The 23,141-nt window shown below is 40.7% G+C and overlaps 2 protein-coding genes across 2 annotated transcripts in view; one reads left to right on the top strand and one right to left on the bottom strand.

The window, feature by feature from the left end:
* The window catches only part of LOC127581038 (protein FAM107B-like), a 35,833-nt gene extending 30,827 nt beyond the window's left edge, over window positions 1–5,006 (bottom strand). The window contains exon 1 of the mRNA XM_052035095.1: window positions 4,860–5,006. Within this exon, the coding sequence (XP_051891055.1) occupies window positions 4,860–5,006 (147 nt within the window). The remainder of the gene's footprint in view (window positions 1–4,859) is intronic.
* A 9,279-nt stretch (window positions 5,007–14,285) lies between these two features.
* Window positions 14,286–22,718, top strand: tmem167b (transmembrane protein 167B). The gene is made up of 3 exons (XM_052034822.1): window positions 14,286–14,449; window positions 21,350–21,481; window positions 22,078–22,718. The coding sequence occupies exons 1-3, from the start codon at window positions 14,440–14,442 to the stop codon at window positions 22,158–22,160; spliced, it is 225 nt and encodes a 74-aa protein (XP_051890782.1). The 5' UTR covers window positions 14,286–14,439; the 3' UTR covers window positions 22,161–22,718.
* Window positions 22,719–23,141: the final 423 nt, after the last annotated feature.

The following is a 23,141-nucleotide window of genomic DNA, read 5'->3' as shown; positions in this document are numbered from 1 at the left end:
AGATGAAGATTCTGACTTACAAATTGAAAATTCCTCGCTATGGACAAGTAGGCAAAAAATGATAATGGGGAAAGTACATGGCATTCAGATTAATTTGACAATGTTACACCAGTGACATGACAGGCCACGTACAGGGTCCTTCTGTGTTATGTTATTCTGTGAAAGACCATGGAGCTAAAATGTAAAGAAGCAAAAGGTGGGTCCAGAGGATATTAGTGAATAGCATAGGTGATATGAATGGGGAGTAGCAGAGTAATGATTGGTGGAGATGACTGCGCGAATAGATGGGGTAAGAGTTTTTTCTCTCAGACCTTGCCTGATCTGCTTGGTTTTCAACATTTCTGTACCTGTTAAAATAATAAGTTATTTTTATTCATGTTCAATTTTCAAACCTGTTAGGAGATTAAATTTTGTAGGTTAGCTAACTGTGAACTAAATTGAAGTTGCTTAAACCTTAGCATAGAAAAGACTTCTGTATCAAATTTCTGAGCTAGAGTTAAACTCAGATTTAAAATATGATAGATATCATTAAGTCAAAGAAGAACCATGAACAGTTTTTTTTCACTTTATAGCAAAGTATAACATCTAGAATTTTGAAGATTAATCTGATGATGGATTAGTCTAGTGCAAAATTTGTTCTCTGGTGGACTAAGCTCTGTGTCTTCTAATACTGATCCACGCAAGTAGAGAATATTCCATCAGTTGGGAATGATGGATAATGTAGATATAGGTCCACACAGGGACAAGATAGTCTAGTAATTGGGAAGGGGATCCTTAGTGAAGGGCCTTTTGCTGCCCTGTTTAATTCAAACCCCCTGTTAGATTTTGACCTCCCTGGGACAGACTTCTGTTCAGGAAGTCAAGGTGGGGTAGGGGGGAAGGGGAAGGTGGAGTGTTTGGGATTATTTGGGATATCCTTTCAGAGTTATGGAATGGGGGAACCGGTAGTTAATTAAACAAGAATCAGTCTTCAAAATAAAACCTGTTCACATTTTAACTTCCACTGATACTTACAGGCCATCAAAACCAGTCATTGGGTGTGGGACATTCTGATTCTGTATTACGGTAACTACGCAGGGGTAGACAGTAAATGAATGTTCATGTTAATCAGCCCTCATTGAAACCCCCATGATGAGATCAGGGAAGGCATTAAGTAGCCATCTCCTGCATTAACACATTGTTAATGGCTTATCCTTGCTACTTAATACACAGTTCAGGACATGTCTGTTTTGTCACTTAATACTCTGGTTGTGTGTCAATCCAGGGAGCCATCCCTCAACACTGTAACAAATGCAGTATATCTTGGGTGAACCTCTCAAACCAGAACCTTCAAAGGGGTTCTGCCAGTTGGGTGTGCTCTCATTGTAATTCTGCAAAGTTACTTGTCTGCACTCGAAATGTTAAAGTAGGTCATTATAACCATTGAAACTGTAGTTAATCAGTTATTGTTGTCTTTGTCATAGAAAGTCATAGAGTCATAGGGCATGGAAGCAGGCCCTTCGGCGCAACTGGTCCATGCCAACCAAGATGTCCTATATAAGCTAGTGTAGCGGTTGCTACCGTGGAATAAAACAAGACTCTATTCGGAGGATTGCCAAACAGAACTGGTTTATTTTCCCGCCTTGTGCGGGCCCTTTAAGGGAGAAAAACTCCCACCCAAAAAAAACGGCAATGACGTAAGTCCTACGTCATCAGGACTTTCCCGCGCGCGGGTTCTCCCCGTCGCTCGGAAAGACGAGGCCCGCCGCCATCTTGGGCCTCGTCGCTCCGACGCCGCGCGACCCGACTGCCGAGCCGGTTCGCCCGACTAGACGGTGAGTCGCCACACTAGTCCCATTTGCCGGCATTTGGCCCATAACCTTCTAAACCTTTCCAATCCACATACCTGTTCAACTGTCTTTTAGAAGTTGTTATTGTACCTGCCTCAACCACTTCCTCTGGCAGTTCATTCCACATGGATACCACCCTTTGTGTAAAAAAGTTGCTGCTCACGTTTCCCTCTTACCTTAAACCTATACCCTCCAGTTCTTGATACCCCAACTCTGGGAAAAGGACTGAGTGCATTCACCTTATCAATGCTCCTCATGGTTTTATACACCTCTATAAGATCACCACTCAGTCTCATACACTGTAAGGAAGTCCTAGCCTGTCCAACCTCTCCCTATAACTCAGTCCCTCAAGTCCTGGCAGCATCCTTGAAAATCTTTTCTGCACTCTTTCCAGTTTAATAACATCTTTCCTGTAGCAGGGCGACAAAAACTGAACACAATACTCCAAGTGCAGTCCCACCAGTGTCCTATACAACCACACTATGACCTCCCAACTTTTATACTCAATACTCTTGACTTATGAAGGCCAGTGTGCTGAAAGCCTTCTTCACCACCCTGTCTATCTGTGACTCCATTTTCAGTGAACCATGTACTTGTACTCCAAGGACCCTCTGTTCTACAACACTCCCCAGGGCCCTGCCGTTCACTGTGTAAATCCTACTTGGATTTGACTTTCCAAAATCCAACACCTCATACTTATCCAAATTAAATTCCATTTGCCATTCCTTGGCCCACTTACTCAGCTGATTAAGATCACCCTGTAATTTTTGATAACCTTCTTCATTGTCCACTATGCCACCTATTTTAATGTCAACTGCAAACTTGCTAACCATGCCTTGTATTGTCGTTGATATAGATGACAAACAACAATGGGCCCAGCACCAACCCCTGAGGCACATCACTAGTCACGGGCCTCCAGTCCGAGAAACAACCTTCTACCAACACCCTCTTCTTTCTACCATCAAGCCAATTGTGTATCCAATTAGTCAGTTCTCCCTGGATTCCATGTGATCTAACCTTCCAGCAGCCTATCATGTGGAACCTTATCAAAGGCCTTATTAAGGTCCACATAAACTGTCTACCACCCTGCCCTCACCAACTTTCTTGGTCACCCCATCAAAAAATTCAATCAAGTATGCAAGGCGTGATCTCCCATGCACAAAACCTTGCTGACTACCCCTAATCAACTCCTGTCTTTCCAGATATACGTATATTTTATCCCTCAGAATCCTCTCCAGTAACTTACCTACCACAGATGTTAGACTTACTGGCCTATAGTTCCCAGGTTTTTCTTTGCCACCCTTCTTAAATAAAGGCATAACATTCACTGCTGTCCATTTTACTGGCACCTCACCCCGTGGCTAATGCTGATGCATATATCTCAGCCAGGGCTTCTGTACTAACCCAATGTAACTGCACCCAATGTAACCCAATGTAGCTGCACTGTGCAATGAATTGACCTGTACGATCGGTATGCAAGACAAGTTTTTCACTGTACCTCGGTACAAGTGACAATAATAAACCAATACCAATTTGTTCTCTAGCCTCCCACAGTGTTCTTGGATAAACCTGATCAGGCCCTGAAGATTTGTCTACCCTCATACCTTTTAAGACATCCAGCACCTCCTCTACTGTAATGTGGACCTCCCCATTTATTTTTCCTACTTTTGTATTTAAAAGGTATAAAACATCACTATACTGTTGAGTGTCGGGAGAGGAGAAGTAGATCCTCCAGAAGGCCTGTTTGTGATGAATAAAGACCATTTAAAGACCAGCTTCAGTCTTTAGTGACTCAGACTCGTCACAGTTACAAGTCGATCATGCCCCGACTTAATCCTTGTATATTTGCTTTGGGACATCAGGAAGTGAGTGTGACCTGCTCTTGTGACCTCAATAATTATATCCCTGGTTCATTTCTGGTCATTATCTAGGATGTTGATGGTGGGGGCCTCAGCAAGGGTAAAACCATTGAACATCAAGGGTAGGTAGTTGGATTCTCTATTGGAAATGGACATTCCCTGGGTTTTACTGGTGCAAATGTAATCTGCCACCTATCAGCCCATACCTGAATGTTGTCTAGGTCTTGTGGCATGCAGACATGGACTTCTTTACCTGCTGAGGAGTTGTGAATGGAATTGAACATTGTGAAATTATCAGCAAACATCCCCACTTCTGGCCTTTTAATTGAGGGAAAGTCATTGATGAAACAGCTGAAGGTGATTTGGCCTAGGAACCTCTGCAGTGAAGGTGCTGGGGTTGGGATGACTGGCCTCAACAACCACAACCAGCTTTCTTGGTGCTACATATGATGCCAGCCACTGAAGTCTTTTCCCCTTGATAACTCTGACTTTTTACCAGGGCTCTTCAATGACACTCTCGGTCAAATGCTGCTTTGATGTCAAGGCCAGTCACACTCTCCTCACTGGAATTCTGTTCTTTGGCCCACACTGCAATCATGGCTGTAATGAGGTCTGTAACTGAGTAGTCCTGTCAAAAATAAAACTGAACATCAATGTACCGGAACAGCTTAGAAAGTGATATACTGTGTTCTGAAGTACAGGTCCTTGATATTACAGATAAGGTGCTGTCGAATACCATGGTTTGTATCTGTGTTCGATGTGCTCAGCTGTTTTACACAGCACATGAATGAATCCAATCGACAGTTACTAACTTCTGTGATTGTAGGTGCCTCAGAGGGAAGGCAGTGCAAACTAAGCACTTGTCTGCCTTTATTGTGTAAGATGCCTTAATCAATGCAGGTGGTCTGTATGGCAATACATTCAGCTCTAGATCACCTCGCCAGGAATACATCATGATGCTATTCATTGATTACAGCTCAGCCTTCAACATGATTATGCCAAATAGGCTTCTCTCTAAACTCCTGGACCTTGGCCTTGGGGCCCCCCTACGCAACTGGCTTCTAGACTTCCTGACCGGCAGACCTCATTAGGCCTCATAATATTTCATCTATCCTGACCCTCAACACTGGTGTTCCTCAGTGTTGTCTGCTCAGTCCCCTGCTCTACTTACTCCTTGTTTACCCATCACTGTGTGACCGGGTACTTCACCATCTCGATCTTTAAGTTTGGCAATGATACCAATGTTATCAGCTGTGTCGTAGGGAATAGTGAATTCTTGGCTCTGCAGCGCAGCAGTAGAGAACAGGGGGATAATCATGTAGCAGAGAGCTAAAGGGGGACTCTACATGGTTGGTGACAGGCAGTGAAAGTCTGGAACAGGTCCAAACCAGCCCGAACCACAAACTGCAGGCTAAAGTAAACTATAGTAAACTCATACCTGGTTACCAGCCTAACAACAATCCCATAAACTCCAGGACAGAAGCTTGCCATTGTACATATAAGGTAAAAGCGGAACTGCACACAGCTCATGTAACAAACAAAGCATTCAAGTTTGAAGGCTCATGTAGCACACAGGCATGTACACTTGACAATGCAAAAGTATTACCTCACTCTATATATACACAGTGCATGTGGGGTAGAGATAGTGGGGATAAAGGTAGATAAGAAATAGTATAAGAATAATGAAAACTTTGGATTGGGGAGCATTCGTTCCAGGACGAGTGACTCCACTGTTGAGGTCAGCTTGTAATAAAGAGGAAGTTTGTTCTGAAGGTAAACCCTGGATTCCGTGTGAATTCTTTCCATTTACAGGCTGGATCAGCAACAATAATGAGATAGAGTACAGGAAAGAGATTGTGAACCTAGTCTCACAGTATCAGAACACCAACCTAGTCCTTAACCTCAGCAAGACGAAAGAGTTGGTTGTTGACTTAAGGAAGTGGGGGGTAGGGTGTGAACACAACCCTGTCCTCGTCAATAGGCTACTATAGAGATGGTCAACAGCTTCAGGTTCCTTGGCATCCATATCACCAGCAACCTCACCTGGTCCCTTCACACTGATGTGGTGATCAAAAAAGCACATCAGCGTATTTACTTTCTTTGGCATCTGAGAATATTCGGCATGTCCACAAGGATTCTCTCAAACTTCTACAGATGAACTACAGGAAGTATCCTGACAGGTTGCATCTCAGCCTGGTATGGCAACGGCTCTGCTTGGGACCAATGGAAGTTGCAGAGAGTGGCAAACACTGCCCAGTCCATCACAGGCTCATTACTTCTTTCCATCCAGTCCATCTTCTCAGTGCATTGCTTCAGAAAGTCTAACAGTATTGTCAGGGATGCCTGCTACCATGGCCACTCCCTTTTCTCTCTTCTACCTTCTGGAAGAAGATAGAGGAGCTTGAAAACCCAGACACCCAAATTTAAGAACAGCTTCTTCCCCACTGATATCAGACTTCTGAACCAATCAGCTCTTTCGCACCCCGTTCCTGGTTGTGTTGCCACATTCTTGTTCTCATAACTCTACCTCTCTCAGTTATTCTGATACTGTAACTTTTGTGTTTCTTTTTGCACTACTTCAGTTTGCACTACAATCTTTGCACCATTCTGCTGTTTTGCACCCATCGGATTTATTGTTGTATTTATTATTACCATGTTTACTCTGTGAGCTTCATGCAAGCAAGGAATTTCATTGCACCCTGGTGTATATGACAATAAACTAATCTGAATCTAGGATTTTTCTGATTTTTTTTCACATTGTAGTAATTTGATGCAACTGTTTGCTTGTAAACCATTTTAGTGAGTAGTTTAGTCAATCACTTTGTGGTGGTTCTGGAGTAACATACAGGCCCAATTTTAGATTTACTTCCCTAAAGAGCATTGGAAATCCAGATGTTTTTTATGACAATCTAATAGATTATTGTATGAGCTTTTCATTTAGTTTTATCATTAATTGAATTGGAATTTCTCAGCTATGGTGATGGGAAATCAATTCCTGCCTACATTAATCCAGGTCTCTGAATTCATTGTTCAGTGATAGATTCACTAATCCACTGTTCCCGTTTATGCTTTTGATTTTTTTTAAAAATGGTTTGCTTTAATGTAAATGACCTGGAATCATGAACAAAAATAGATGCCCAATAAGGAGAAAATAATCCAAGTATTTTTCAATCAATTATGCCACATGATTTGTCTTTACACCAAGTAAGAATGTTCAAAAGCCGACATTGCAAATTATAGACAATTGTTCTGGGGAGCCTTCTCTACTGAAAACACATTTAAGCCCTTGAAACATTTTATTTTAGGCTTTTAAAAGTAACCAAAAAAAGGACTTTCTTGTTAGATCTCTGAGTTTGATTCCATCTAAAGTTCCAAAAGTCAATGCATGAAATTGACATTCTTGACAGAGAGCCTCTGATCTTATAAATCCACTCAAAATCCCTCCTTGATCGGGCCTTTAGACCTAATTGCCCTGTGCCTCAATGATCTTTCACTTTCTTTTCTCCAGAAGTGAATATAAATTCAGGTTGTTTCTGTTGAATCAACGAAGGGGTTTAAATGGTCTTTAGGTATTATTTTAACTAAATATATGTTGAAAATAATTTGACGTACAAAAAAGTTGCTAAATATTTTGAAGTATGACTCAAATTTTACCAATAAATTAGACATTAAAATACACAATTTTATTATATTTATTCATGTTGTAAATATATTCTGCCTTTATATAGTTAAATTATTATAACTTGGTCAAGGTGCATAACATGGCATAAGTGTGATGTTGGATTATGGGATGTTTCTATTTATCTCTGTTCATGGTTGCAGGTCTTTTACATAACAGTAAACCTATATTTTCTTTTTATCTGCAATGCAAAAGAGAACAGTTGTATATTGGATATGTTACTGAATGAGAAATCCAGAAATGTGGATTAATAATCATGAGCAGGAGTTTATCTGGCATTGGTAATTTTGCACAGCTGGGTTTCAGTAACCCCTACTTTATATAAAGATTTCTTCTGCACATTGCCCTAAGGTTTCGCATAGAAAGTTTATATGATTTTAAACTGAAGTGGTTCAGGTGAAGCTGTACAGAAGAAGCACTGATGAATAACAGTATAAAAGCAGCAGATACTTACAGAATATAAAACTCATGTAAACAGTAGCCTTAAAATGATCGATTCTCCCAAGCTTTATCTAAGTATAATGAACTGCTCTTTTTTATAGTATCAGAATAAAATAATAGAAAATAAAAAGTGAAAAAATAATTCTAACCATGTACTTATAATTATGTACTTACATCAATAACTAAATAGAAACAATAAAATTATACCATTGGTCTAACTAATACAATATATTATAAAACAGTAAAATTAATCAATATATAACATATGCTTCTGGTAACCTCCATTAACTTACCTTTTTGCCTTGGGATCCTCCCATATCTTGGGGTTAACCTGTATTTTAGCTTCTATTTTGGTACAGAATCTTCCATCAAAAGATTTATTTATCAATTTCTGATATATTTATCCAGTACTTAGCTGTCCATGTAAACAATCATGACTCAGGATGGCAAAAATTTGAGCAACAGGTTTTATCAATTACTTGTATAAAAACGATTTCTTCACCCAATGCAGAGTAAGCTTTTATATTGTGCCTGAAGCCTAACATTGATATGGGTCAGGTTTTCCATCAGTTGGTCCCTTCCTATGATCAACATGTATTGTTAGACAGTTGTATAATGACTGTAATCGCATTAGCTCAGCCACATCATTCCAGTACATCTGTTCCAGGCAGTGGATACACAAACACACTGGAATTATGTTAATTGTCCATGACAGAACAAGACATCACCATGGTGCACTGAAATGATCAACTGCAAGACTCTCACAAGCCAGATCCCAGTTCAGTGTTTCTGGATAAAACTGTGCAAATATTCATTCATTGGACACTCTGTAATAAACCTCACAACAAACCTACATATACTTTTTACATTCTTTTCCTTCTCACTCCTGTGAGTGTTTCTGTTGAGAACTAATTAATTCCATAAATGAAAGAAATGGAAGATGATGACAGAATATAAAACTCATGTAATCTTGTTTGTATTACAGTTTGCAGATTAAATTTAATTGATGCATGTAATGTAACTAAAAGACTGAAAATTTGATTAATTAGCAAAGTTTTCAAAATATGTTTCAAAGCACTCATTGAAGTTACAATAAAACCTTAAGGGGAAAAGATCAGTCTTTTTGTTTGAGAACAAGATTATAAGTTAATTTTTAAAATTTATTAATTTAAAATTATGAAGGAAAGAATAGGGTTGATAGAACAATCCTTTTTCCAGGAATTAAGATATCAAATATGAAACACAATTAATTAAATGTAAGGAATTTAGAACAAAGGTCAGGAAAGCTTCTTTGTACAGAGAGTTTTGAGACTATAGATTTCACATTGGGAATTAATGGTCAGAGTAGAAACTATTACATTCAAGATTACATTGAATAGATGGCTGAAGAAAAATAGGTTAAAGAGATTAAAACCAGGGATGTGATAGTCTAATGGCTTCATTCCTCGATGAGTAATCTAGAGAGCTGGACAAAGGAGATTAAAGAAATGAACTTTTATCCCACCATCGTGACTGAGAAAGTTAAATTCAGTAATTAATTAAACCTTTAAAGGAAAGCTTTTGCAGGCATATGTTTCAAATATGGGCACTGAATATCTTGTGCCCAGTTCTAAGGATGAAAAGTGAAGCCACACGACTAAAGAAGATGAAGACAAGATTCTGCTTTGGTTGCGAGACAGCAGAAACAGTGTCAGTAATGTTGTTCGGAATAGATGGAGTAAGCAACATAGCTTCTAAGGGGATTTTTTTTTTTATCTTGGGTCAATGTTGAGAGTAAAGGGATTATGAACATTATTGAGAAATATGAGGGGTATGGGAAATGAATGGTTAGGGATGTGCTCGCTGATGCTAATAGTTCAGAGGCCATAAATGGCAAAAGATTTTGCTTGGAGAATTCATATGAAGGTTAAAACTAAGCCTGGATAGGAAGTGAAGACAAAGAGGGAGGTAGAAAAGTTTTTCAATGGAGGAAGCTCAAGGCAGAGTTGTCAAGACATGCAAGGTGACAATTTTGAATGCAAGGTGAGAGAGATGGAAGATAATGCTGTAGTCAAAGGATGGTGGCTCCCAGTCAATTCTCATTATCTTATATAATGAGAATCAAGACGAAGCAGATAATTTTAACTCCAATTGGAGTAACACCTTGACATCAGCAAAGTGGGACCCAGATTTAAACTGTAGACATCACCTTTCCCCAGGACAGTTTTCTGCCTCACCAACAGAATGTGCCAGCTGGTTGGTGGCAGGAATCCAACATCAGACTGCAGAAAAGAAGCAATCCCTGCCATTCAATTATACCATTTTGAGAGAAGGGGAAGAGCAGGTGGGAATTTGGGTGGCTGTGAGGAAGCAATACAGTCTGGACAGGGGATGCTTGAACTTTCCTCAACAGTCATAGAGATTGTTTTTCCTTAGGAAGGATTTAGAGAAACAGTTAATAATGGATGTCTGTCTCAGCTACTCAGACCAGGTTGAACCTGAGTTCTGTGGGATTAGTGGTGATTATTGGTCATTTTTGCCCAAAAGAGAAGGTTAACATCATCTCTTAACTGCAGTATTTAGATGAACCTCAGACTGAGAGTGAGGGGAGTAATTTTCCAGGAGATACTGTTGGAAGTTGGTCTCTATTTTCAGCCCTTTTTAAAAGTTGTGTTACAAGTTCCTTCACTCACATCCATAACAAAAAATGTCAGTTGAAATTAGTCACATTATAATTATGAAGTCTCGCCCCTCATGCCCTGGCAGAGCCTCTGCAGGGCTGGCAGCTGGGATTACATAACAAGTTTACATAAACTGTTTGTGCCAGGTTTATTATGGAAAAATTAGCAGGATGGTCAGACTTTTAATACATTGTAGGTACAATGAGGTGGTTCATTTGCAAAGCAAAACCAGAAGAATGGGAATATGAAATAATATGAACAGCTCATTATGATCTGCAAATACCATAATTTTGACAGAAGGAAATGGTGCCTAGAGCACAATAAAATCTTATGAAAATAAATATTGCTTTGGTTTGTTTTTTAATCAGATATGTGGTTATTAATAATTAATTCAGAACTGTGAAATCAGAGAGCAGAAATTAAAACTGTGCAGAACTATCAGTATTAAAAATGAGCAGAATGATTCACTGATTTAAACAGACTTAGTTACACTTCAAGGAATTATCAGAATCAGAATCAAGTTTAGTATCACGGACATATGTCACGAAATTTGATATTTTGTGGCAGCAGTACAGTGCAAGACATAAAGACATAAAAATTCTTATAAGTTTCAAAAATGAATAAATAGTGCAGAAGAGGAATAACGAGGAAATATTCATGGGTTCATGGACCATGCAGAAATCTGATGGTGGAGGGGAAGAAGCTGTTTCTGAAACGTTGAATGTGGGTCTTCAGGCCCCTGTATCTCCTCCCCGATGGTAGTAATGTGAAGAGGGCATGTCCTGGGTGGTGAGGATGCCGCCTTCTTGAGGCACCACCTCTTGAAGAGGGCTGTGTCTGTGATGGAGCTGGCTGAGTCTACAACCCTCTGCAGCCTCTTTCGATCTTGCACATTGGAGCTCCATACCAGGTGGTGATACAACCAGTCAGAATGCTCTCCACTGTACATCTGTAGAAATTTGCAAGAGTCTTTGGTGACATACCAAATCTCCTCAAACTTCTAACAAAGTAGAGCCACTAGCGTGCCTTCCTTGTGATTGCATCAATGTGTTGGGCCCAGGATAGATCCTCCGAGATGTTGATGCCCAGGAACTTGAAGCTACTCACCCTTTCCACCGCTGACCCCTCAATGAAGACTGGTGTGTGTTCTCCCAACTTCCCCTTCCTGAAGTCCACAACCATTTCCTTGGTCTTGCTGATGCTGAGTGCGAAGTTGTTTTTATGACATCACTCAACCAGCCGATCTATCTCGCTCCTGTACACCTCTGCATTGCCATTTGAGATTCTGCAAACAGTGGTGTCATCGGCGAATTTACAGATGGCATTTGAGCTGTGCCCAGCCACACAGTCATGAGTGTAGAGAGAGTAGAGCAGTGGGCAAAGCACGCCACCTTGAGGTGCGCCTGTATTGATTGTCAGCAAGGAGGAGATGTTACTGTCTGCACTGTCTGTACTCTCCCAATAAGGGAGGTACAGGGCCCAGGTTTTGAAGCTTGTTGATTAGTACTGAGGGGATGATGGCATTGAACGCCAAGCTGTAATCAATAAACAGCAGCCTTATGTATGTTTTGCTGTTGTCTAGGTGCTCCAAGCCGAGTGGAGGGCCAGTGAGATTGCGTCCATTGTAGACCTGTTGTGGCAGTAGGCAAGCTGCGCAGGTCCAGGTTCTTCCTCAGACTGGAGTTAATTCTAGCCATGACCAACCTCTCAAAGCTCTTCATCACAGCAGATGTGAGTGCTACCAGGCGATAGTCGCTGAGGCAGCTCACCTTGCTCTTCTTGGGCACTGGATTGATAGATGTCCTTTTGAAGCAGGTGGGAACCTCTGACTGCAGCAGTGGGAGGTTGAAGATGTCCTTGAACATTCCAGCCAGTTGGTTGGCACAGATTTACAGTACCCTGCCAGGTACACCATCGGGGCCTGACACCTTGTGAGGGTTCACCCTCTTGAATGATGTTCTTAAGGTCGGCCTCCAAGACAGAGATCACAGGGTCGTCAGATGCTGTGGGGATTTGCACAGGTGTAGTGTTATTCTCCCTTTCAAAGCACAGATCACTTCTAATCCATGTACTCTAACCTAGTTGACCAACTTTCTTAATGGGAGCCTTTCAAAAATCTACATATACCACATCTACTGATTCCCCCTTCTCTATTCCACTTGCCTCTTCCTCAAATAACTTCAGTAGATTAACCAATACAGCACAGGTTGAAGCTACCCAACACATTGCTCTTGCCCCAGAGTTTTGTTTTAGCTGTATAGCTACTTCAGCTTGATCCTCTTTCCTAGCAATTCCTTGCAATTTTTCTGATTTATTCATTTTTTCATATGTGGGCATAGTTTATATTGCCAATATATTGCTTATTCCTAATCTGCCATGAAAAGGTGAGTCAACTTCCTCAACTGCTACCGTTGTTCTGATAGTGGTAGTCATTCAGGTGTTGCTGTTGGGTTGGTGAGCCACCTGGTTTTGTACCATCAACAAACTTGGAAATATGTCATTTGGTCCCCTCATGCAAAATAGAATATTTGAATTTGAATGACTGGCACATGTCCTGATCTCTGTGATACCCCATTAATCTGCCAACCTGAGAAGGACCCCTTTGCTTTCTGTCTGTTAGATAATTCTCACTCCATGCAGTAGATCACTCCCAATCCATGTACTGTAACCTTGTTGACCAACCATCTTTATGGAACCTTATCAAAAATCTACATAGACCACATCTACTGGTTCCCCCGATCCATTTGCCCCGTCCTCAAATAACTTCAATAGATTAACCAAACATGATTTCCCTTTCAAAATTCCATGCTGACTCTGCTCAACCTACTTTTATCAGATTTACATTTATCAGATCTGAAGAACAAGGCAAAAGAATAAAAGGAAAACCCATAAGGCCATAAGATATAGAAGAATTAGGCAATTCAGCCCGAGTCTGCTCCACCAATCATGGCTGATTCTTTTTCAACTCTATTCTACTGCTTTCTCCCTATAACCCTTAACCCACTTATATATCAAGAACCCATCAATCTCTACCTTAAATACACCCAATGACTTGGCCTCTACAGCCCTCCATTGCAACAAATTCCACAGATTCCTCACCCTCTGGCTGAAGAAATTGCTCCTCATCTCAAGTTTTAAAGGGATTTTCCTTTATTCTGAGGCTGTGCCCTTGGATCTTAGACTCTCTTACTAATGGAAACATCCTCTCCACGTCCACTCTATCCAGGTCTTTCAGTATTCAGTAGATTTCAAATGAGATGCCCCTCATCCTTCTGAACTCCATTGAGTACAGGCCCAGAGCTATCAAACACTCTTCATACGTTAAGCCTTTCATTCCCAGCATCATTGTTATTAGAGAGAAGAGCAGAACTTCTTTAACGTGCACATTCCTGGTTGAGCATTGCCAGTGAATTTAGCGATGAAAGGTCGCTAACATGTAATATTAACGGTTTTGTCAGTTTTCTCATTTATTCATTCTTTGTTGGGGGATGTGGTATTGCTTACAAGGCTAATACATTGCTTATACCCAATTGCCCTTGAAAAAGTGACCCAACTTCTTCAACTGCTGCTGGCTGTGTTTAATCACAATGCTCTCAGGCTGCTGAACATTTTTAGCATTTTCTGCTTTGATTCACATTCCTAGCAACCTGCAGTATTTTGCTTCTGCATACATTTCCTTTATTGTTGCCCCTGTTTAAGATCTTTGCACTTCCTCCACTGAGCCCGGCTCTGCAGCGTAATCACTTTCCAAAGACCAGCGCCACAGCGATGACAAGTCAGCAAATCCATCTGAACATCCGCTGCGTTGCGCGCAAGGCATGAGTAAGCGAGCGTCGCAGGGATCGATGCAGCCTGGCGGACGGGTTTGATTGCGAGCCCTTGTGTGTTCACCCCAGGACGGGCTGAGGCACGAGCCGGGCCATGAGCGCGTGAGGAGGGCGCGCGCGCAGGAGGAGGACTGGGTCGCCGACATGACCAACGGTAATTCCCTCAACCCCCCCCCCCCCTCTCGCCCCCAATCAGTCCCCGGCCCGCGGTGACGGCGTCCACCCGCCGCCGAGTGAGCGACGGCCAGCTGAGGGATTTGAGGACGTGGCCAGTCGGGAGAGTTAGGCCCCGGCGGCGGCGGCAAGCGGGCGGACGGTAGGGGCTGCGAGCTGAGCCGCCGGCATTCCTTCCCCCGGCGACGCTTGTGGCCGCCCGGTTGGCACCGTCCACCTTGGGCTTTTGGGTTTGACCCGAGTTTGCAACCGTGCTGCCAGACAACCGAACTTGATGGCGGAAGAGTGCGCGGCGCAGCTTGAGTGGCAGCCGTGTCGTCCAATAGGCAAGCGGCCTGCTTCCTACCCTTGGCTCTTTTCGCCAATGGCTGCACTGGAGGTCGGGAAGGCGGGGTTAAATTGAAATGTACCTTCCCACCCACCATCAGGAGAGAACTGTTTGATGTGGAACAGTACAGCGTAATATAGGCCCTTCGGCCCACCATGTTGTGCCGACCTTTAAACCTTGCCTAAGACTGTCTAACCCCTTCCTCCCACATAATCCCTCTATTTTAAATTCCTTCATATGCTTGTCTAGCAATCTCTTGAATTTGACCAATGTACCTGCCTCCACCACTGCCCCAGGCGGCGCATTCCATGCCCCAACCACTCTCTGGGTAAAAAACCTCCCTCTGATATTTCCCTTGAACTTCCCACCCATTACTTTAAAGCCATGCCCTCTTGTATTGAGCATTGGTGCCCTGGGAAAGAGGTGCTGGCTGTCCAATCTATATTCCTCTTAATATTTTGTACACCTCTATCATGTCTCCTCTCATCCTCCTCTCCAAAGAGTAAAGCCCTAGCTCCCTTAGTCGCTCCTCATGATGCATACTCTCTAAACCAGGCAGCATCCTGGTAAATCTCCTCTGCACCCTTTCCAACGCTTCCACATCCTTCCTATAATGAGGTGACCAGAACTGGACTATTTATTTGGAATAATATTTTTGCAGTTGGGGTAGGTCTATAAAATCCAAATAAAAGCCTGGCATTTGTAAATCTCCTTTCACTGATTTTATTGCCAGTGATATACTCTTGAGGTGTAACCATTGTGGTGCAGGAGTCATCCAAGCAGCATATCAGTGACCAGATCAGAAGAGTATGAGGGTACTGACTGGATTTTCCTAATGGCCCAATCACACTTAAAAATCAAATGGCAAAGATCTGTGTTTCATTTCCTGCTTCTTAGACCAAACTGTACTTAATTGACCTGCTGTCTTTTGGATGTATCGAGTTCCTAAAGAAATGCTAAATGCAGTGTAAAAGTATAACATGCCATAGCTAATTTCAATGTTATTCTTGGCTTTCTGCTGACAATTGCTATCAGTGCTACTCCAAATGCTCAGTACATGCCATGGCATTTTGTGATGGCAGTAGAAGGAATGTAAAACAAAATTAAATTATTATAACAAAAATGAGCAGATTGGTTCAATGTTAGACCATAAGATATAGGAACAGAATTAGGCCATTTAGCCCATTGAATCTGCTCTGCCATTCAATCATAGATGATTTTTCTTTTCTCAACCCCATTCTCCTGCCTTCTCCCTGTAATCCTTAACTCCATCAATCTCTGCCTTAAATACACCCAATGACTTGGCCTCCACAGCCCTCCGTGGCAACCAATTCCACAGATTCATCAGTCTCTGGCTAAAGAAGTTCCTCATCTCAGTTCTAAAGGGATGCCCCTTTATTCTGAGGCTGTGCCCTTGGATCCTAGACTCACCTACAAATGGAAGCTTCCTTTCCATGTTCACTCTATTCCAGGTCTTTCAGTATTTGGTAGGTTTCAATGAGATTCTTTCCTGCCCCCACCCCACCTCACCTCACCCCACCCCACCTCCCAATCCTTCTATACTCCAAGTACAGGCTCAGAGCCATCTAATGCTCCTCATGTAGTCCAAACATGTAGTGACAGATATATATGACACCATTTTCAGCCCTTGTATGTTCTAATGTGATTTATTTCTGTGATACAGACTCCACCATTGCAGCATTATATCGGTAAAAGATTGCCTTTAAAATTGATCTTTAAACTGCACATTCGGTTTCTTCGTTCCTTCACAGTCTAGTCCAATTCTTTGTACCGTACACAAAGTCTACAAACAACTTGTACAGATAAACTATTCAAGAATCTAATAATAGCGTTGCACTGCTTATATTCTCTGAGGCCTTTATATCACCCATTATATAAGAGGACAAAATGAGACACAGAATTTTAGGTGGAACCATTGCAAATTGTTATCCAATGGTGGAATGATATATTTCATTTATATGCCATCATTCTGCCAATGCATCCCCATTTACTTTGTTTCATGGTACTGATCAGGAGCCTTTAGAAAACGATTCCTCTTTCTCAATTCTCTTTATTGTTGGGTGTCCTTTGTAATTTGGTCATGCCTACATGTACCGCTATATTTATTTAAGTTATATGCCACTTGCCAGCTGTGGACTCATTCAAGCTTTCCATTATTCTTAATTCCTTCACAACCATAAACAATCAATATCACTTGTATCACTATGCTTTGCATTTTCTAACTTAAAGCAAAATACACCTACTGAAAGTATCAAGTAGTGAAACATGGTACATTGAGCAGTGGTCACAAGAAATTTGTTAGTATACTATATTGATGTGTGCCAGTGCTGGAAATTGCTGTCCCACTATTCCAACATAATGGTGAATGCTCATTGCATCGCTGTTTACCACCAGCTTAAGGCTGTTAGTTCTAGCAATTGTGTTCAATTGAAACAAATCTTCTTTTGATCATATAAGCACTTTTGATAAAAGCCTTAGTCAAATAATTGAGTAGTTACTGGCTATATTTTTACAAAATAGTTTGTGTATTTTTTTAAAGAAAGAGAAGAATTGCTGTCAGTGTATTGTGCACTCACCATTACAGTTGTACATTGACTAAGTGGTGCATTCACATTGTTCAATGTTCTTTTCCACATTATGTAAAAAGGAGTTTAGGTGGGTGTAACATTCCACAATGACTATTGTGTACCCTTTAGGCTATAAAGATGAATTGGATAAGACTTTTCTAAAATATGGTCCAACTTCATTGTCATTGGCCAGAGTGCCAGCTCCTAGCTGATTGGATGGCCATACACTATGCGGAGCCTTTCTGAATATCTGTTAAGTTTCAATCCAGCAGAATGGTTTTAACTGCCATTGTACCCCTAGGCTTGCTAGTTGTCAAAGCTACCATTTAAATTAATTGTTTATGAATACCAAAATCACCTGGATACTATTTTTATACAAGAATTTTACTAAGTGAGAGCATTTGCAATTGATTAAATATTTAAATTAATTGGGTTAAACAAAATTTTAAAAAAAATAAACTTGTTCCAACTTGGCTGTTGCAAAACAGCTATTTCTTCCCACTGATTTCATTAGAGCCATAGCATTGTCTATCCTAGTGCAGGGTCAGGGAACAGATTTCCCAACCTAAGTACTGGAATATCTTGTGGTTGGGATTTACCCTGGAGTGGAGGGCAGGCCTTCAGCCTGCATTCAGGAATCCTGAGCTTCTGCTCATTTAGAAAAGATTGGAGCCGGTATATTACATTTAATGCACTGTTTTTTTAATAATTTGCTGTCTCATCAGATTTTTGTTCTGACAACATCCCCTAAGATAATAGCTGGCAAGAACATCAATCTGTACTTAAGTATAGCTATAATAAGCTCTTGCTTAACAATGCATTTTGCAATAATAATTAACTCTGTATACGATGCTGCTACTTTATATACAACAATGTTTTGTGCTGCTATATACAGGTGACCCCTGTGTTATGGCTGTTAAGGTAAATTCGCCCTTACAGAATTCACAAATCGGTACCCAAAACTTTGAGATGGAGAATAATTGGAATTGGTTTATTGTTGTCACTTGTACTGAGTACAGTGGAAAAACTTGTCCTGCATACCGTTCATACCGATCAATTCGTTACACAGTGTGTTGCGGTAGTATAAGGTAAAACAATACAGAATGCAGAGTAAAGTGTCACAGCTACAAAGAAAGTGCAGTGCAGGTAAACAACAGAGTACAGGGTCATAACAAGGTAGATTGTGAGGTCAAGAATCCATCTTATCGTACTAGGGAACCATTCAATAGTCTTATAACAGCAGGATAGAAGCTGTCCTTGAGCCTAGTGGTATGTGCTTTCAGGCTTTTGTATCTTCTGCCTGATGGGAGAGGGAAGAAGAGAGAATGTCCCAGGTGGGTGGGGTTTTTGACTATGCTGGCTGCTTTACCAAGGCAGCGAGAAGAAGAGACATGGAGTCCATGGAGGGGAGGCTGCTTTCTGTGATGTGCTGAGCTGTGTCCACAACTGTCTACAGTTGCCATGCCAAGCTGCGATGCATCCAGATAGGATGCTTTCTGTGGTGCATTGATAAAAGTTGGTGAGTGTCAAGGGGGACGTGCCAAATTTCTTAAGCCTCCTGAGGAAGTAGAGGCACTGGTGAGCTTTCTTGGCCGTGGTGTCTACGTGGTTAGACTAGGACAGGCTATTAGTGATGTTCACTCCTCGGAACTTGAAGCTTTCAACCCTCTTAACCTCAACACTGTTGTTGTAGACAGGTGCATGTGCACTGTCCCCCTTCCTGAAGTCAATGACCAGCTCTTTTGTCTTGCTGACATTGAGGGAAAGGTTGTTGTCATGACACCATGTCACTAAGCTCTCTATCTCCATCCTGTACTCTGACTCGTCGTTATTTGAGATGCAGCTCACTACGGTGGTATCATCTGCAAACTTGCAGATAGAATTAGAGCAGAATCTGGTCATGCAGTCATGAATGTATAGTGAGTAGAGTAGGGGGCTGAGGACGCAGTCTTGTGGAGCACCAGTGTTGAGAATAATTGTGGCAGAGGTGTTGCTGCCTATCCTTGCTGATTGGGGTCTGTTGGTCAGGAAGTCAAGGATCCAGTTGCAGAGGGGGGTGTTGAGTCCCAGGTCTTGGAGTTTGGTGGCGGGTTTGCTTGGAATTATAGTATTGAAGGCGGAGCTGTAGTCAATAAGCTATAGTCTAACGTAGGTGTCTTTGCTGTCTAGATGCTCCAGAGATGAGTGTAGGGTCAGGGAGGTGGTGTCTGCTGTAGACCTGTTTCGATGGTAGGCAAAATGCAGAGGGTCACAGTTTTCTGGGGGGCTGGAGTTAGTGTGCTGTGACCAGCCTCTTGAAGCACTTCATGATGGTGGATGTCAGAGCCACTGGGTGGTAGTATTTAAGGCACGTTACCTTGTTTTTCTTGGGTACCAGGATGATAGTGGTCTTAAAGCAGGTGGGAACCTTAGATTGAAGTAGGAAGAGGTTAATAATGTCTGCAAATACCCCTGCACAGGATCTGAGGACGTGTCCAGGGACACAATCCAGGCCGGGTGCTTTCTGCGGGTTCACTCTCCGGAAGACTGACGCTGCATCCTCAACAGTGACCATGGGTTCAGGTTTATTGGAGGCTGTTGGGGTGGGTGGTGACATACCAATCCCTTTCTGTTCAAAACGTGCATAGATTGTGTTAAGCTCATTGGAAAGGGATGTGCTGTTGTTGACAATGCTGCCTGACTTCGTTTTGTAGCCCACTATAGCATGTTAACCCTGCCACAACCGACGGCTGGTCTGGGACTCCATTTTGGGCTGATGTTGTCTCTTGGCATCTCTGATAACTTTATGGAGGTTGTATCTCGATTTCTTGTAAAGGTCAGGGTCACCTGATTTGAATGCTGCAGTCCTAGAATAAAATTTGCTCTGGCAGAATTTATGTGAGAAACATAAACAAACACAATTGTTTTTCAACTCTCATCTCTTGATGCATGTCCAAATGACGGGTGGCTTCACGTTGCAGAAAATCTAGGAACACAATGCAATCCTCACCCACCCCCACCCCAGTAACTTGTCGGTCACCTGTAGAAGTTAGAGCAGCCTAATTAAAGACAAATTCATGAAATTGCATGGTAACCCTTTGTAAATGACAAAAGTGATACAGAGCAGCATGTATGATCATTTGATTTTCTTAAAAGAGAAATTTTCAACACCCTTAATGGATAATATCTTCAGTTCATTATATTATGTCAAATTATTCTACTGCATTCTACATTATCCTTGGGCCTTTGTAGGCAGCCAAATCCAAAATTTATAACATTGATGATATTCTGAACAAGAATTCTTGACATTCAGGTTTTCTTAAACCATGCATTTGTTCATCATAAATTGCAGAAGAAGAAATATAAAACTTAAAGCAAAGTTCTCAGTATGTTGCCAGTTTCTTTTTAAACACCAAAAAGTCTAACTGCAGTGAATCCAAAGTTTTTTTTCTCATCCTGGAAACTTTCTTTGAACCTTTCAAATGACTCCTATTGTATCTTCATGCCTATTTTATATTTAAATAGGAGTGCAATAGGCAAGAATAGAAAATTGCCATCCTAAATGTACCATTTTTATATTGTTAATCAAACATTGTTAAATTGTCATCTTAAATGTGATGTACCCAGTTCCTTCAGGTCAAAGCCTCAAACATAAATATTTCTATTTGTGCACTTGATGAATTGGCACATTTACTTGTAATTTGAATTCCACTGAAGTTTGGAGCAATGTTGCCTGACCAGTTTAAATCAAATACTCTTCTATGGGCTTCTTTTGTGCTGTTGTCTGTAACGAATGATAAATCAACAGCATTAATGAAAGAGTGAAAGCATTCTTTGTGGGTTTCTTTTATTCTTGGTACTGTTGAGTGGCGTAATACATAAACAGTCTGCTTGTATATGAGAATTTGTCATATAACTCACTTAAATGTCTGTTAAATGCAGTGTTTGATTCTTCATTTTTAACTAACCTTCTTGTGTTTTACAGTATATTCTTTCGATGGGCTCCTAGTTTTTGGCTTGCTTTTTATATGCACCTGTGCATACTTGAAGAAAGTTCCGCGGCTGAATAAATGGTTACTTTCTGAAAAGAAAGGGGTTTGGGGTGTATTTTACAAAGGTAAACTGATTTGTATACCATATTTGATAAACTAAATCATACAAGTGTATCATATTGGTAAAAATATAGAATGACTATAGTAAAATATTAACCTTGCTCAAATACAGCAAGTATTTGAGAAACAATTATGCTAAGGCCTGTATTGAGTATTAAAACTATTTAGTGTTAGCAAATTCATTTTGTACAAATGAAGGAAGAATAAACTTTTTTAAATGATCATTTACTAAAATAATAAACTGTTGGGATTTATATATCCTTTGCTTCATCAGTATTATGTTTTCGCTGACTTGAGGTCATCTATTGTTCTCAGTCAAGATAAAAAGCAGTAACTCCAACTTTGACTAGTATTACTCTGCACAATTCTTTAGACCCATGTGCAAAGTTAACTTGTAAACTACTACCCTTGTATCTCTCCCAAGGGAAACTGAGAAATGTGGGGTAAATTGTAGATATCAAGTTCCAGTCATCCCTGGGTCTTGAGGTATTCCTAAACGTGACTGTAGTTTGTTCAAGTTTCCAGTGCTTGTAAACAATATATAAACAAAATAGTTAACATCATTGCATGAATTACTAAATGAAACTATGTTTCCTTACAGCTGCGGTAATAGGAACAAGGCTTCATGTACCAGTTGCACTGTCTTGCCTTGTCACGGGTGTTTATGTTTTGTTTATTAAATGACATCAGCAGTCCAAAGTTGACCCTGACTCTGAGAGGAACAATATATTTTGCAAAATCATTCAATGAGGATTAAGTTCAGAAAATGTTTTCTTTCTGTAGAAGAACCGAACACTATACCATTTATTCTCTAGTGCTATCCTGGAGGTGCTTGGAAGAAATACTGGCAGATGGGAAAGTAGTTAAGTGCTGGTCTATGTAAATGGTCTGTATTAAATCTGTCCCTGAATTCCACGATGTGTGCACACATCAAAACTTCTGTCTCACTTAAAAATGTCATGAAGGACTAGTCAGATAATTAAACAAGATGTTTGGTTATTCCACTTTTAAAGGAAGTCTGTTGTTTGGTAACCTTGCTAAATTCTTAATGGAAACATCTGATTTTTTTTAGTTTGTAAATTTAATAAAATACCAATTTTCCATGTTAAATTAAAAGTTTGTTTTGACTTCTTTTGTCTAAGATAATGAGATTGTTGTACCTCGGTCCAGTTGACTGTTTGCACCTGTCTTCCTAAAATGATGTATTATAGGTTAATAATAAAATTAATGCTGTATTCAGAATTTAGTGCTGTAAAGTTTTTAAAGTGGGAAACGTAGAGAATATAAGTTTTGATTTTTGGATAAATATTCCAGTGGAATCTGTTATTGACATTGTGGCAAAGAGAAATCTGCCCAACCTGCCTTAAAGTAGTCAGTTACCTGGAGCATAGTGACTGCACTGGTTACTGGAAGTTAAAGTGGTTATTTCCTGGATGTTGCCTCATTCAAGTTTCCTGTTCTTTGTATTAGAGCTGCAGTATATATTCTTGAGAAATGTTAACTGCATGTTGAGTCATTATCATTTCGACAGAAATATGCTGCTTAAAAAAAATAAAAGCAACCATTGCAGGCAAAATTGATTTCAAATTTTAATACTGATGGTCTTCTTTGGTCTTTCAAGAATGACATCTGAATTTATATTTTGTATCTTGCACCTATGTTTTT

The sequence above is a fragment of the Pristis pectinata genome, chromosome 20 (assembly GCF_009764475.1).
Source record: "Pristis pectinata isolate sPriPec2 chromosome 20, sPriPec2.1.pri, whole genome shotgun sequence".
Lineage (NCBI taxonomy): Eukaryota > Metazoa > Chordata > Chondrichthyes > Rhinopristiformes > Pristidae > Pristis > Pristis pectinata.
This window is presented reverse-complemented; position numbering and strand designations above follow the sequence as displayed.

Excerpts from the sequence above, each read along its gene's own strand:
- tmem167b (XM_052034822.1), top strand. Across the intron at positions 21,482-22,077 it reads TTGGGGTGTATTTTACAAAG|CTGCGGTAATAGGAACAAGG; the intron begins GTAAACTGATTT and ends GTTTCCTTACAG.